The sequence below is a fragment of the Triticum urartu genome, chromosome 3A (genome assembly GCF_056163025.1).
Source record: "Triticum urartu cultivar PI428250 chromosome 3A, HENAU_Tu73, whole genome shotgun sequence".
NCBI classification, from domain to species: Eukaryota; Viridiplantae; Streptophyta; class Magnoliopsida; order Poales; family Poaceae; genus Triticum; species Triticum urartu.
In genome coordinates, this window is record NC_141875.1 from 667637016 (window position 1) to 667651753 (window position 14738).

Consider the following 14738-nt stretch of genomic DNA (forward strand, 5'->3'; position numbering starts at 1 on the left):
CTAGAGGCAATAATAAAGTTATTATTTATTTCCTTACATCATGATAAAGGTTTATTATTCATGCTAGAATTGTATTAACCGGAAACATAATACATGTGTGAATATATAGACAAACAGAGTGTCACTAGTATGCCTCTACTTGACTAGCTCGTTAATCAAAGATGGTTATGTTTCCTAACCATGGACAAAGAGTTGTCATTTGATTAATGGGATCACATCATTAGTTGAATGATCTGATTGACATGACCCATTCCATTAGCTTAGCACCCGATCGTTTAGTATGTTGCTATTGCTTTCGTCATGACTTATACATGTTCCTATGACTATGAGATTATGTAACTCCCGTGTGCCGGAGGAACACTTTGTGTGCTACCAAACGTCACAACATAACTGGGTGATTATAAAGGTGCTCTACAGGTGTCTCCAAAGGTACATGTTGGGTTGACGTATTTCGAGATTAGGATTTGTCACTCCGATCGTCGGAGAGGTATCTCTGGGCCCTCTCCGTAATGTACATCACTTAAGCCTTGCAAGCATTGCAACTAATGAGTTAGCTGCAAGATGATGTATTACGGAATGAGTAAAGAGACTTGCCAGTAACGAGATTGAACTAGGTATTGGATACCGATGATCGAATCTCGGGCAAGTAACATACCGATGACAAAGGGAACAACATATGTAGTTATGCGGTATGACCGATAAAGATCTTCATAGAATATGTAGGAGCCAATATGGGCATCCAGGTCCCGCTATTGGTTATTGACCGGAGATGTGTCTCGGTCATGTCTACATTGTTCTCGAACCATAGGGTCCGCACGCTTAAAGTTACGATGATAGTTTCATTATGATTTTATGTATTTTGATGTACCGAAGGTTGTTCGGAGTCCCGGATGTGATCACAGACATGACAAGGAGTCTCGAAATGGTCGAGACATAAAGATCGATATATTGGAAGCCTATATTTGGACATCGGAATCGTTCTGGGTGAAATCGGCATTTTACCGGAGTACCGGGGGTTACCGGAACCCCCCCGGGGGGTTATTGGGCCTACATGGTGAAGGAAATATGCCCTAGAGGCAATAATAAAGTTATTATTTATTTCCTTATAATCATGATAAATGTTTATTATTCATGCTAGAATTGTATTAACCGGAAACATAATACATGTGTGAATACATAGACAAACAAAGTGTCACTAGTATGCCTCTACTTGACTAGCTCGTTAATCAAAGATGGTTATGTTTCCTAACCATGAACAATGAGTTGTTATTTGATTAACGAGGTCACATCATTAGTTGAATGATCTGATTGACATGACCCATTCCATTAGCTTAGCACCCGATCGTTTAGTATGTTGCTATTGCTTTCTTCATGACTTATACATGTTCCTATAACTATGAGATTATGCAACTCCCGTTTACCGGAGGAACACTTTGGGTACTACCAAACGTCACAACGTAACTGGGTGATTATAAAGAAGTACTACAGGTGTCTCCAAAGGTACATGTTGGGTTGGCGTATTTCGAGATTAGGTTTTGTCACTCCGATTGTCGGAGAGGTATCTCTGGGCCCTCTCGGTAATGCACATCACTTAAGCCTTGCAAGCATTGCAACTAAATGAGTTAGTTGCAGGATGATGTATTACAGAACGGGTAAAGAGACTTGCCAGTAACGAGATTGAACTAGGTACTGGAATACCGACGATCGAATCTCGGGCAAGTAACATACCGATGACAAAGGGAACAACGTATGTTGTTATGCGGTCTGACCGATAAAGATCTTCGTAGAATATGTAGGAGCCAATATGGGCATCCAGGTCCCGCTATTGGTTATTGACCGGAGACGTGTCTCGGTCATGTCTACATTGTTCTCGAACCCGTAGGGTCCGCACGCTTAAGGTTACGATGACAGTTATATTATGAGTTTATACATTTTGATGTACCGAAGGTTGTTCGGAGTCCCGGATGTGATCACGGACATGACGAGGAGTCTCGAAATGGTCGAGACGTAAAGATTGATATATTGGAAGCCTATATTTGGACATCGGAAGTGTTCCGGGTGAAATCGGGATTTTACCGGAGTACCGGGAGGTTACCGGAACCCCCCCCCGGGAGCTAAATGGGCCATGATGGGCCTTAGTGGAAAAGAGAAGAGGCAGCCCTTCATGGCCGGCCCCCTCTCTCTCTTTTCCCCCTCCGCGAATCCTATTCCAACTAGGATTGGGGGGGGGGGAATCCTACTCCCAGAGGGAGTAGGACTCTCCTGGCGCGCCACAGCTTGGCCGGCCAGCCTCCCCCCTCTAGTCCTTTATATACTGAGGCAGAGCTACCCTAGAACACACAAGTTGATCCACGTGATCTATTCCTTAGCCGTGTGCGGTGCCCCCTACCACCATATTCCTCGATAATACTGTAGCGGAGTTTAGGCGAAGCCCTGCTGCTGTAGTGCATCAAGATCGTCACCACGCCGTCGTGCTGACGGAACTCTTCCCCGACACTTTGCTGGATCGGAGTCCAGGGATCGTCATCGAGCTGAACGTGTGCTCGAACTCGGAGGTGCCGTAGTTTTGGTGCTTGATCGGTTGGATCGTGAAGACGTACGACTACTTCCTCTACGTCGTGTCAGCGCTTCCGCAGTCGGTCTGCGTGGGTACATAGACAACACTCTCCCGTCTCATTGCTATACTTCACATGATCTTGTGTGTGCGTAGGAATTTTTTTGAAATTACTACGAAACCCAACACATGGGCCTTGAGGGAGAAGAGAAAAGGAGGCAGGAGGTGGCCGTGCGCCCCTCCCCTTCCTAGTCCGAATAGGACAAGGGAAGGGGTCGGTGCCCCCCTTTCCTTCCCCTCTTCCTCCTCTTTCCCCCCTTCTCCTTCTCCAACTAGGAAAGAAGGGAGTCCTACTCCCGGTGGGAGTAGGACTCCCCGCTGGCGCGCCTCTCCTTGGCCGGCCGCCCCCTCCCCTTGGCTCCTTTATATACGGGGGCAGGGGGGCACCCTAGGAGACACAAGTTGATCTTCGTGATCGTTCCTTAGCCGTGTGCGGTGCCCCCCTCCACGATATTACACCTCGATCATATTGTAGCGGTGCTTAGGCGAAGCCCTGCGACGGTTAGACAACAAGATCGTCACCACGCCGTCGTGCTAACAAAAACTCCTCCCCGAAGCTTTGCTGGATCGGAGCCCGGGGTGCGTCATCGAGCTGTACGTGTGTGAAGAACTCGGAGGTGCCGGAGTAACGGTGCTTGGATCGGTTGGACCGGGAAGACGTACGACTACTTCCTCTACGTTGCGTCAACGCTTCCGCTTCAGTCTACGAGGGTACGTAGACAACACTCTCCCCTCTCGTTGCTATGCATCACCATGATCTTGCGTGTGCGTAGGAATTTTTTTGAAATTACTACGTTCTCCAACAGTGGCATCCGAGCCTAGGTTTTATGGTTTGATGTTATATGCACGAGTAGAGCACAAGTGAGTTGTGGGCGATATAAGTCATACTGCCTACCAGCATGTCATACTTTGGTTCGGTGGTATTGTTGGATGAAGCGGCCCGGACCGACATTACGCGTACGCTTACGCGAGACTGGTTCTCCCGCCGTGCTTTGCACACAGGTGGCTGGCGGGTGTCAGTTTCTCCAACTTTAGTTGAACTGAGTGTGGCTACGCCCGGTCCTTGCGAAGGTTAAAACGGCATCAACTTGACAAACTATCGTGGTGGTTTTGATGCATAGGTAAGATTGGTTCTTGCTTAAGCCCGTAGCAGCCACGTAAAACTTGCAACAAACAAAGTAGAGGACGTCTAACTTGTTTTTGCAGGGCATGTTGTGATGTGATATGGTCAAGACATGATGCTAAATTTTATTGTATGAGATGATCATGTTTTGTAACTGAGTTATCGGCAACTGGCAGGAGCCATATGGTTGTCGCTTTATTGTATGCAATGCAATCGCCCTGTAATGCTTTACTTTATCACTAAGCGGTAGCGATAGTCGTAGAAGCATAAGATTGGCGAGACGACAACGATGCTACGATGGAGATCAAGGTGTCGCGCCGGTGACGATGGTGATCATGACGGTGCTTCGGAGATGGAGATCACAAGCACAAGATGATGATGGCCATATCATATCACTTATATTGATTGCATGTGATGTTTATCTTTTATGCATCTTATCTTGCTTTGATTGACGGTAGCATTATAAGATGATCTCTCACTAAATTATCAAGAAGTGTTCTCCCTGAGTATGCACCGTTGCCAAAGTTCATCGTGCCCAGACACCACGTGATGATCGGGTGTGATAAGCTCTACGTCCATCTACAACGGGTGCAAGCCAGTTTTGCACACGCAGAATACTCAGGTTAAACTTGACGAGCCTAGCATATGCAGATATGGCCTCGGAACACGGAGACTGAAAGGTCGAGCGTGAATCATATAGTAGATATGATCAACATAATGATGTTCACCATTGAAAACTAATCCATTTCACGTGATGATCGGTTATGGTTTAGTTGATTTGGATCACGTGATCACTTAGAAGATTAGAGGGATGTCTATCTAAGTGGGAGTTCTTAAGTAATATGATTAATTGAACTTAAATTTATCATGAACTTAGTACCTGATAGTATCTTGCTTATGCATGTTTGATTGTAGATAGATGGCCCGTGCTGTTGTTCCATTGAATTTTAATGCGTTCCTTGAGAAAGCAAAGTTGAAAGATGATGGTAGCAATTACATGGACTGGGTCCGTAACTTGAGGATTATCCTCATTGCTGCACAGAAGAATTACGTCCTGGAAGCACCGCTGGGTGCCAGGCCTGCTGCTGGAGCAACACTAGATGTTATGAACGTCTGGCAGAGCAAAGCTGATGACTACTCGATAGTTCAGTGTGCCATGCTTTACGGCTTAGAATCGGGACTTCAACGACGTTTTGAACGTCATGGAGCATATGAGATGTTCCAGGAGTTGAAGTTAATATTTCAAGCAAATGCCCGGATTGAGAGATATGAAGTCTCCAATAAGTTCTATAGCTGCAAGATGGAGGAGAACAGTTCTGTCAGTGAGCATATACTCAAAGTGTCTGGGTATAATAATCACTTGAATCAGATGGGAGTTAATCTTCCAGATGATTGCGTCATTAACAGAATTCTCCAATCACTGCCACCAAGCTACAAGAGCTTCATGATGAACTATAATATGCAAGGGATGAATAAGACTATTCCCGAGCTCTTCGCAATGCTAAAAGCTGCGGAGGTAGAAATCAAAAAGGAGCATCAAGTGTTGATGGTCAACAAGACCACTACTTTCAAGAAAAAGGGCAAAGGGAAGAAGAAAGGGAACTTCAAGAAGAACAGCAAGCAAGTTGCTGCTCAAGAGAAGAAACCCAGGTCTGGACCTAAGCCTGAAACTGAGTGCTTCTACTGCAAGCAGACTGGTCACTGGAAGCGGAACTTCCCCAAGTATTTGGCGGATAAGAAGGATGTCAAGGTGAACAAAGGTATATGTGATATACATGTTATTGATGTGTACCTTACTAGAGCTCACAGTAGCACCTGGGTATTTGATACTGGTTCTGTTGCTAATATTTGCAACTCGAAACAGGGACTACGGATTAAGAGAACACTAGCAAAGGACGAGGTGACGATGCGCGTGGGAAATGGTTCCAAAGTCGATGTGATCGCGGTCGGCACGCTACCTCTACATCTACCTTCGGGATTAGTATTAGACCTAAATAATTGTTATTTGGTGCCAGCGTTGAGCATGAACATTATATCTGGATCTTGTTTGATGCGAGACGGTTATTCATTTAAATCAGAGAATAATGGTTGTTCTATTTATATGAGTAATATCTTTTATGGTCATGCACCCTTGAAGAGTGGTCTATTTTTGATGAATCTCGATAGTAGTGATACACATATTCATAATGTTGAAGCCAAAAGATGCAGAGTTGATAATGATAGTGCAACTTTTTTGTGGCACTGCCGTTTAGGTCATATCGGTGTAAAGCGCATGAAGAAACTCCATATTGATGGACTTTTGGAACCACTTGATTATGAATCACTTGGTACTTGCGATCCGTGCCTCATGGGCAAGATGACTAAAACGCCGTTCTCCGGTACTATGGAGAGAGCAACAGATTTGTTGGAAATCATACATACAGATGTATGTGGTCCGATGAATATTGAGGCTCGTGGCGGATATCGTTATTTTCTCACCTTCACAGATGACTTAAGCAGATATGGGTATATCTACTTAATGAAACATAAGTCTGAAACATTTGAAAAGTTCAAAGAATTTCAGAGTGAAGTTGAAAATCACCGTAACAAGAAAATAAAGTTTCTATGATCTGATCGTGGAGGAGAATATTTGAGTTACTAGTTTGGTGTACATATGAGGCAATGCGGAATAGTTTCGCAACTCACGCCACCCGGAACACCACAACGTAATGGTGTGTCCGAACGTCGTAATCGTACTTTAGTAGATATGGTGCGATCCATGATGTCTCTTACTGATTTACCGCTATCGTTTTGGGGTTATGCTTTAGAGACGGCCGCATTCACGTTAAATAGGACACCATCAAAATCCGTTGAGACGACACCTTACGAACTATGGTTTGGCAAGAAACCAAAGTTGTCGTTTCTTAAAGTTTGGGGCTGCGATGCTTATGTGAAAAAGCTTCAACCTGATAAGCTCGAACCCAAATCGGAGAAATGTGTCTTCATAGGATACCCAAAGGAGACTGTTGGGTACACCTTCTATCACAGATCCGAAGGCAAGATATTCGTTGCTAAGAATGGATCCTTTCTAGAGAAGGAGTTTCTCTCGAAAGAAGTGAGTGGGAGGAAAGTAGAACTTGATGAGGTAACCGTACCTGCTCCCTTATTGGAAAGTAGGTCATCACAGAAACCGGTTTCTGCGACACCTACACCAATTGGTGAGGAATTTAATGATGATAATCATGAAATTTCAGATCAAGTTACTACTGAGCCTTGTAGATCAACCAGAGTAAGATCCGCACCAGAGTGGTACGGTAATCCTGTTCTGGAAATCATGCTACTAGATCATGATGAACCTACGAACTATGAAGAAGCGATGGTGAGCCCAGATTCCGCAAAATGGCTTGAAGCCATGAAATCTGAGATGGGATCCATGTATGAGAACAAAGTATGGACTTTGGTTGACTTGCCCGATGATCGGCAAGCAATTGAGAATAAATGGATCTTCAAGAAGAAGACTGACGCTGACGGTAATATTACTGTCTACAAAGCTCGACTTGTCGCAAAAGGTTTTCGACAAGTTCAAGGGGTTGACTACGATAAGACCTTCTCACCCGTAGCGATGCTTAAGTCTGTCCGAATCATGTTAGCAATTGCCGCATTTTATGATTATGAAATTTGGCAGATGGATGTCAAAACTGCATTCCTGAATGGATTTCTGGAAGAAGAGTTGTATATGATGCAACCGGAAGGTTTTGTCGATCCAAAGGGAGCTAACAAAGTGTGCAAGCTCCAGCGATCCATTTATGGACTAGTGCAAGCCTCTCGGAGTTGGAATAAACGCTTTGATAGTGTGATCAAAGCATTTGGTTTTATACAGACTTTCGGAGAAGCCTGTATTTACAAGAAAGTGAGTGGGAGCTCTGTAGCATTTCTGATATTATATGCGGATGACATATTACTGATTGGAAATGATATAGAATTTCTGGATAGCATAAAGGGATACTTGAATAAGAGTTTTTCAATGAAAGACCTCGGTGAAGCTGCTTACATATTAGGAATAAAGATCTATAGAGATAGATCAAGATGCTTAATTGGACTTTCACAAAGCACATACCTTGACAAGATTTTGAAGAAGTTCAAAATGAATCAAGCAAAGAAAGGGTTCTTGCCTGTGTTACAAGGTGTGAAGTTGAGTCAGACTCAATGCCCGACCACTGCAGAAGATAGAGAGAAAATGAAAGATGTTCCCTATGCTTCAGCCATAGGCTCTATCATGTATGCAATGCTGTGTACCAGACCTGATGTGTGCCTTGCTATAAGTTTAGTAGGGAGGTACCAAAGTAATCCAGGAGTGGATCACTCGACAGCGGTCAAGAACATCCTGAAATACCCGAAAAGGACTAAGGATATGTTTCTCGTATATGGAGGTGACAAAGAGCTCATCGTAAACGGTTACGTTGATGCAAGCTTTGACACTGATCCGGACGATTCTAAATCGCAAACCGGATACGTGTTTACATTAAACGGTGGAGCTGTCAGTTGGTGCAGTTCTAAACAAAGCGTCGTGGCGGGATCTACATGTGAAGCGGAGTAGATAGCTGCTTCCGAAGCAGCAAACGAAGGAGTCTGGATGAAGGAGTTCATATCCGATCTAGGTGTCATACCTAGTGCATCGGGTCCAATGAAAATCTTTTGTGACAATACTGGTGCAATTGCCTTGGCAAAGGAATCCAGATTTCACAAGAGAACCAAACACATCAAAAGATGCTTCAATTCCATCCGGGATCTAGTCCAGGTGGGAGACATAGAGATTTGCAAGATACATACGGAACTGAATGTAGCAGACCCGTTGACTAAGCCTCTTCCACGAGCAAAACATGATCAGCACCAAAGCTCCATGGGTGTTAGAATCATTACTGTGTAATCTAGATTATTGACTCTAGTGCAAGTGGGAGACTGAAGGAAATATGCCCTAGAGGCAATAATAAAGTTATTATTTATTTCCTTACATCATGATAAAGGTTTATTATTCATGCTAGAATTGTATTAACCGGAAACATAATATATCTGTGAATATATAGATAAAAAGAGTGTCACTAGTATGCCTCTACTTGACTAGCTCGTTAATCAAAGATGGTTATGTTTCCTAACCATGGACAAAGAGTTGTCATTTGATTAACGGGATCACATCATTAGTTGAATGATCTGATTGACATGACCCATTCCATTAGCTTAGCACCCGATCGTTTAGTATGTTGCTATTGCTTTCGTCATGACTTATACATGTTCCTATGACTATGAGATTATGTAACTCCTGTGTGCCGGAGGAACACTTTGTGTGCTACCAAACATCACAACGTAACTGGGTGATTATAAAGGTGCTCTACAGGTGTCTCCAAAGGTACATGTTGGGTTGACGTATTTCGAGATTAGGATTTGTCACTCCGATCATCGGAGAGGTATCTCTAGGCCCTCTAGGTAATGTACATCACTTAAGCCTTGCAAGCATTGCAACTAATGAGTTAGTTGCGAGATGATGTATTACGGAACGAGTAAAGAGACTTGCCGGTAACGAAATTGAACTAGGTATTGGATACCGACGATCGAATCTCGGGCAAGTAACATACCGATGACAAAGGGAACAACGTATGTAGTTATGCGGTCTGACCGATAAAGATCTTCGTAGAATATTTAGGAGCCAATATGGGCATCCAGGTCCCGCTATTGGTTATTGACCGGAGACGTGTCTCGGTCATGTCTACATTGTTCTCGAACCATAGGGCCCGCACGCTTAAAGTTACGATTACAGTTTCATTATGAGTTTATGTATTTTGATGTACCGAAGGTTGTTCGGAGTCCCAGATGTGATCATGGAAATGATGAGGAGTCTCGAAATGGTCGAGACATAAAGATCAATATATTGGAAGCCTATATTTGGACATCGGAATCATTCCGGGTGAAATCGGCATTTTACCGGAGTAACGGGGGTTACCAATAACCCCCCCGGGGGGTTATTGGGCCTACATGGGCCTTGAGGGAGAAGAGAAAAGGAGGCAGGAGGTGGCCGCGCGCCCCTCCCCTTCCTAGTCCGAATAGGACAAGGGAAGCGGGGCGGCGACCCCCCTTTCCTTCCCCTCTTCCTCCTCTTTCCCCCCTTCTCCTTCTCCAACTAGGAAAGAAGGGAGTCCTACTCCCGGTGGGAGTAGGACTCCCCCCTGGCGCGCCTCTCCTTGGCCGGACGCCCCCTCCCCTTGGCTCCTTTATATACGGGGGCAGGGGGGCACCCTAGGAGACACAAGTTGATCTTCGTGATCGTTCCTTAGCCGTGTGCGGTGCCCCCCTCCACGATATTACACCTCGATCATATTGTAGTGGTGCTTAGGCGAAGCCCTGCGACGGTTAAACAACAAGATCGTCACCACGCCGTCGTGCTGACAAAAACTCCTCCCCGAAGCTTTGCTGGATCGGAGCCCGGGGTGCGTCATCGAGCTGTACGTGTGTGAAGAACTCGGAGGTGCCGGAGTAACGGTGCTTGGATCGGTTGGACCGGGAAGACATACGACTACTTCCTCTACGTTGCGTCAACACTTCCGCTTCAGTCTACGAGGGTACGTAGACAACACTCTCCCCTCTCGTTGCTATGCATCACCATGATCTTGCGTGTGCGTAGGAAATTTTTTGAAATTACTACGTTCTCCAACAATGATAGGATGGTATCCTCCTTTAAATGAATTGAGTGACTCGACTTGGCACATGTTCACGCATGTAGTTGAATCAAATCAACATAGCCTTCATGATATTTATGTTCATGGTGGATTATATCCTACTCATGCTTATATTCGGTGTGAATTAATTTTAATGCATGTTTACGACTGTTGTCGCTCTCTCGGTTGGTCGCTTCCCAGTCTTTTGCTAGCCTTCACCTGTACTAAGCGAGAATACTACTTGTGCATCCAAACTCCTTAAACCCCAAAGTTGTTCCATATGAGTCCACTATACCTTCCTATATGCGGTATCTACCTGCCGTTCCAAGTAAATTTGTATGTGCCAAACTCCAAACCTTCCAATGAAATTATGTTTTGTATGCTCGAGCAGCTCATGTGCAACTATGGCTGCCTATATCTTCCATGCTAGGTGGGTTATTCTCAAGAGGAGTGGACTCCGCTCCTCATTCACGAGAAAGGGCCGGTAACCGGGATGCCCAGTCCCATGATCCAAAAAGATCAAAGCAAATCAAAATAATTAAACAAAACTCCCCCTGGGACCCGTTGAATGTTGGAGGCACTCGTTGTTTCGAGCAAGCCATGGATTGATGCTTGTGGAGGAGGGGGAGTATAAACCTTTACCATTCTGTTTGGGAACTGCCTATAATGCATGTAGTATGGAAGATACAACCATCTCATAGTTGTTATGTTAACAGTGAAAGTATGCCGCTCAAAATATTATTTATCTCTATTTCAAAAATCGAGCTCTGGCACCTCTACAAATCCCTACTTCCCTCTGCGAAGGGCCTATCTATTTACTTTTATGTTGAGTCATCACCCTTCTTATTAAAAAGCACCCGTTGGAGAGCACACCGTCGTTTGCATTCATTATGATTGGTTTATATTGGGTATGACTTGACTGGATCTCTTTTACCATGAATTACAATGTTTAGTCAGTCCTTGATCTTTAAAGGTGCTCTGCATTTATGTTTTGCGGTCTCAGAAAGGGCTAGCGAGATACCATTTTGTTATATCATGTTATGATTATTTTGAGAAAGTGTCGTCATCCGAGTTTTATTATTATGGCTCGCTAGCTGATTATACTATTGATATGAGTAATTGTGAGACCTACGTGTTATTGTGGGTATGGTTAGTTCATAATAATTGCTGAAACTTGAATGCTGGCTTTTCATGTTTACAACAACAAGAGCAAACAGAGTTTGTAAAAGTTTTTCTTTTTCTCTTTCAGTTTGTCAACTGAATTGCTTGAGGACAAGCAAGGGTTTAAGCTTGGGGGAGTTGATACGTCTCCGTCGTATCTACTTTTCCAAACACTTTTTCCCTTGTTTTGGACTCTAAATTGTATGATTTGAATGGAACTAACCCGGACTGACGCTGTTTTCAGCAGAATTGCCATGGTGTTGTTTTATGTGCAGAAAACAAAAGTTCTCAGAATGACCTGAAACTCCACGGAATATCTTAGAATAAATAATAAAAAATCCTTGCCAAATATGAAGACCAGGGGGCCCACACCCTGTCCACGAGGGTGGGGGGCGCGCCCCTTCCCCTGGGCGCGCCCCCCTACCTCGTGGGCCCCCTGGTGGCCCTCTGACGCCAACTCCAACTCCATATATTGGCTTTCGAGGAGAAAAAAATTAGAGAGAAAGTTTCATCGCGTTTTACGATACGGAGCCACCGCCAAGCCCTAATCTCTCTCGGGAGGGCTGATCTGGAGTCCGTTCGGGGCTCCGGAGAGGGGGATTCGTCGCCGTCGTCATCATCAACCATCCTTCATCACCAATTTCATGATGCTCACCGCCGTGCGTGAGTAATTGCATCGTAGGCTTGCTGGACGGTGATGGGTTGGATGAGATTTATCATGTAATCGAGTTAGTTTTGTTAGGGTTTGATCCCTAGTATCCACTATGTTCTGAGATTGATGTTGCTATGACTTTGCTATGCTTAATGCTTGTCACTAGGGCCCGAGTGCCATGATTTCAGATCTGAACCTATTATGTTTTCATGAATATATGTGAGTTCTAGATCCTATCTTGCAAGTCTATAGTCACCTACTATGTGTTATGATCCGGCAACCCCGAAGTGACAATAATCGGGACCACTCCCGGTGATGACCATAGTTTGAGGAGTTCATGTATTCACTATGTGTTAATGCTTTGTTCCGGTTCTCTATTAAAAGGAGGCCTTAATATCCCTTAGTTTCCAATAGGACCCCGCTGCCACGGGAGGGTAGGATAAAAGATGTCATGCAAGTTCTTTTCCATAAGCACGTATGACTATTTACGGAATACATGCCTACATTATATTGATGAACTGGAGCTAGTTCTGTGTCACCCTATGTTATGACTGTTACATGATGAACCACATCCGGCATAATTATCCATCATTGATCCGGTGCCTACGAGTTTTCCATATACTGTTTTACGCTTATTTACTTTTCTGTTGCTACTGTTACAATCACTACAAAAATACCAAAAACTTTACTTTTGCTGTCTTTACTTTGTTACCGTTATCACCACTATCATATTACTTTGCTACTAAACACTTTGCTGCAGATACTAAGTTTCCAGGTTGGTTGAATTGACAACTCAGCTGCTAATACTTGAGAATATTCTTTGGCTCCCCTTGTGTCGAATCAACAAATTTGGGTTGAATAATCTACCCTCGAAAACTGTTGCGATCCCCTATAGTTGTGGGTTATCACTGGCTCCGGGTATAAAGTCGCGACGGTGATCGTTGTAACGGTGCGGTTGGGACGAGTACGAGCTCGTGGGTGTTGGCGTTCGGGCGCCGGGAAAATCCACCGTGTCCCCTGTATCTTTCTTCTTCCTCTGATCTTCTTCTTCCTTGGTGAGAGCTACAACGACAGAGAGAGCTAGGACGAGTGAGGCAAGGAGTTGGCGGTTCCAACAATTGGTATCAGAGCCAGGGTCTGGTCAGGGCGCGCCGGCGATGTCCATCATTCCGTATGCCGGCGGAACCGGCGGATCGTTGCTGCAGGCGATGCCGCAGCTCACCGGCGAGAATTACACGGCATGGGCGATCAAGATGGAGGCAAACCTCGACGCGGCCGGGCTGTGGGAGGCAGTGGTCGTGCCAGAGGATGCGGCGGCGGCCGTGATCGCCAAGAAGGACAAGCCGGCGAGGGCATACCTGCTCGGCACGCTCACGGAGAACCTGCTGCTACAGGTGGCCGCGAAGAAGACCGCCGCGGAGGTGTGGGCTGCTCTGAAGGCACGGTTCGTCGGCGCGGACCGTGTGCGGGCGGCGCGGCTGGGCACTTTGCGCGGGGAATTCGAGCTCATGCGCATGGCGGACGGCGAGGCTCTGGACGACTTCGCCGGTAGGCTCGGTGGGATGGCGGTGCGCTACGCCGCGTTGGGCTCAACCCTAGAGGACGCCGCCCTCGTCAAGAAGCTGCTCGACTCGGTGCCGAACCGCCTGTACCCGGCGGTGGCCGGGATCGAGCAGTTCTGTGACGTCGACGCCATGGCGTTCGAGGACGCACTAGGGCGGTTGAAAGCTTTCGACGAGCGTCTGCGGCGTCGTGGGCAGGCAGACGGCGAGCGAGCGGACAGCACGCTCATGTTCACGGCGGCGCAGTGGAGGGCGCGCGAGCGGCAGCGCGCGGGGGGGGGAGGGTGTGCACGAGACGAAGACGACGCACGGAGCGACGCGTCGGGCTTCGGCAACAACCGGCGTGGACGCTGCTATAAGTGCGGCGAGCGCGGCCACTTCAAGCGGGAGTGCCCGCAGTGGAAGAAGGCGCCGGCGGCGGAGCACGCGATGATGGCGGAGGCTGCTGTCGAGGTCGACGGCCTGCTCTGAGCTGCGGCTTAGGGAGGTGAAATGTAGGGCAAATAAGCCGCAGGTGGCGTGTCGAGCGCGACCAACTCGTGTATGGGCACGAGCTAGACGCGTCGGGCACGCCGGGTCCGCGGCGAGTAGCGCGTGTGTGCGTGTGTGTAGCACGGGCGTGTCCGTGCGAGTGTGCGCAGTGTGCGCGGGTGTGACCGCAGGCCGTTGGCGAGCCGCGCGGGGTGATCGCGTGTGTTCTGTTGGAGTCATGCCGTGGCCCGTGCGCGGAGAGCACGTCATGGGCGCGAGCATGACGGGCAGATCGCGGGCGCGAGGGGGGAGGGAGCGTGGGTGCGTGCCCGGTTGCTGGCTCCGGGTATAAAGCCGCGACGGTGATCGTTGTAACGGTGCGGTTGGGACGAGTACGAGCTCGTGGGTGTTGGCGTTCGGGCGCCGGGAAAATCCACCGTGTCCCCTGTATCTTTCTTCTTCCTCTGAT

The 14738-nt window shown here is 46.6% G+C and overlaps 1 protein-coding gene across 1 annotated transcript; it reads left to right on the top strand.

The window, feature by feature from the left end:
* Positions 1–13393: 13393 nt before the first annotated feature.
* On the top strand, positions 13394–14269 carry LOC147981285 (uncharacterized). The gene has a single exon (XM_087517075.1). It carries the CDS (start codon positions 13394–13396, stop codon positions 14267–14269), a length of 876 nt encoding a protein of 291 aa, XP_087373201.1.
* Positions 14270–14738: the final 469 nt, after the last annotated feature.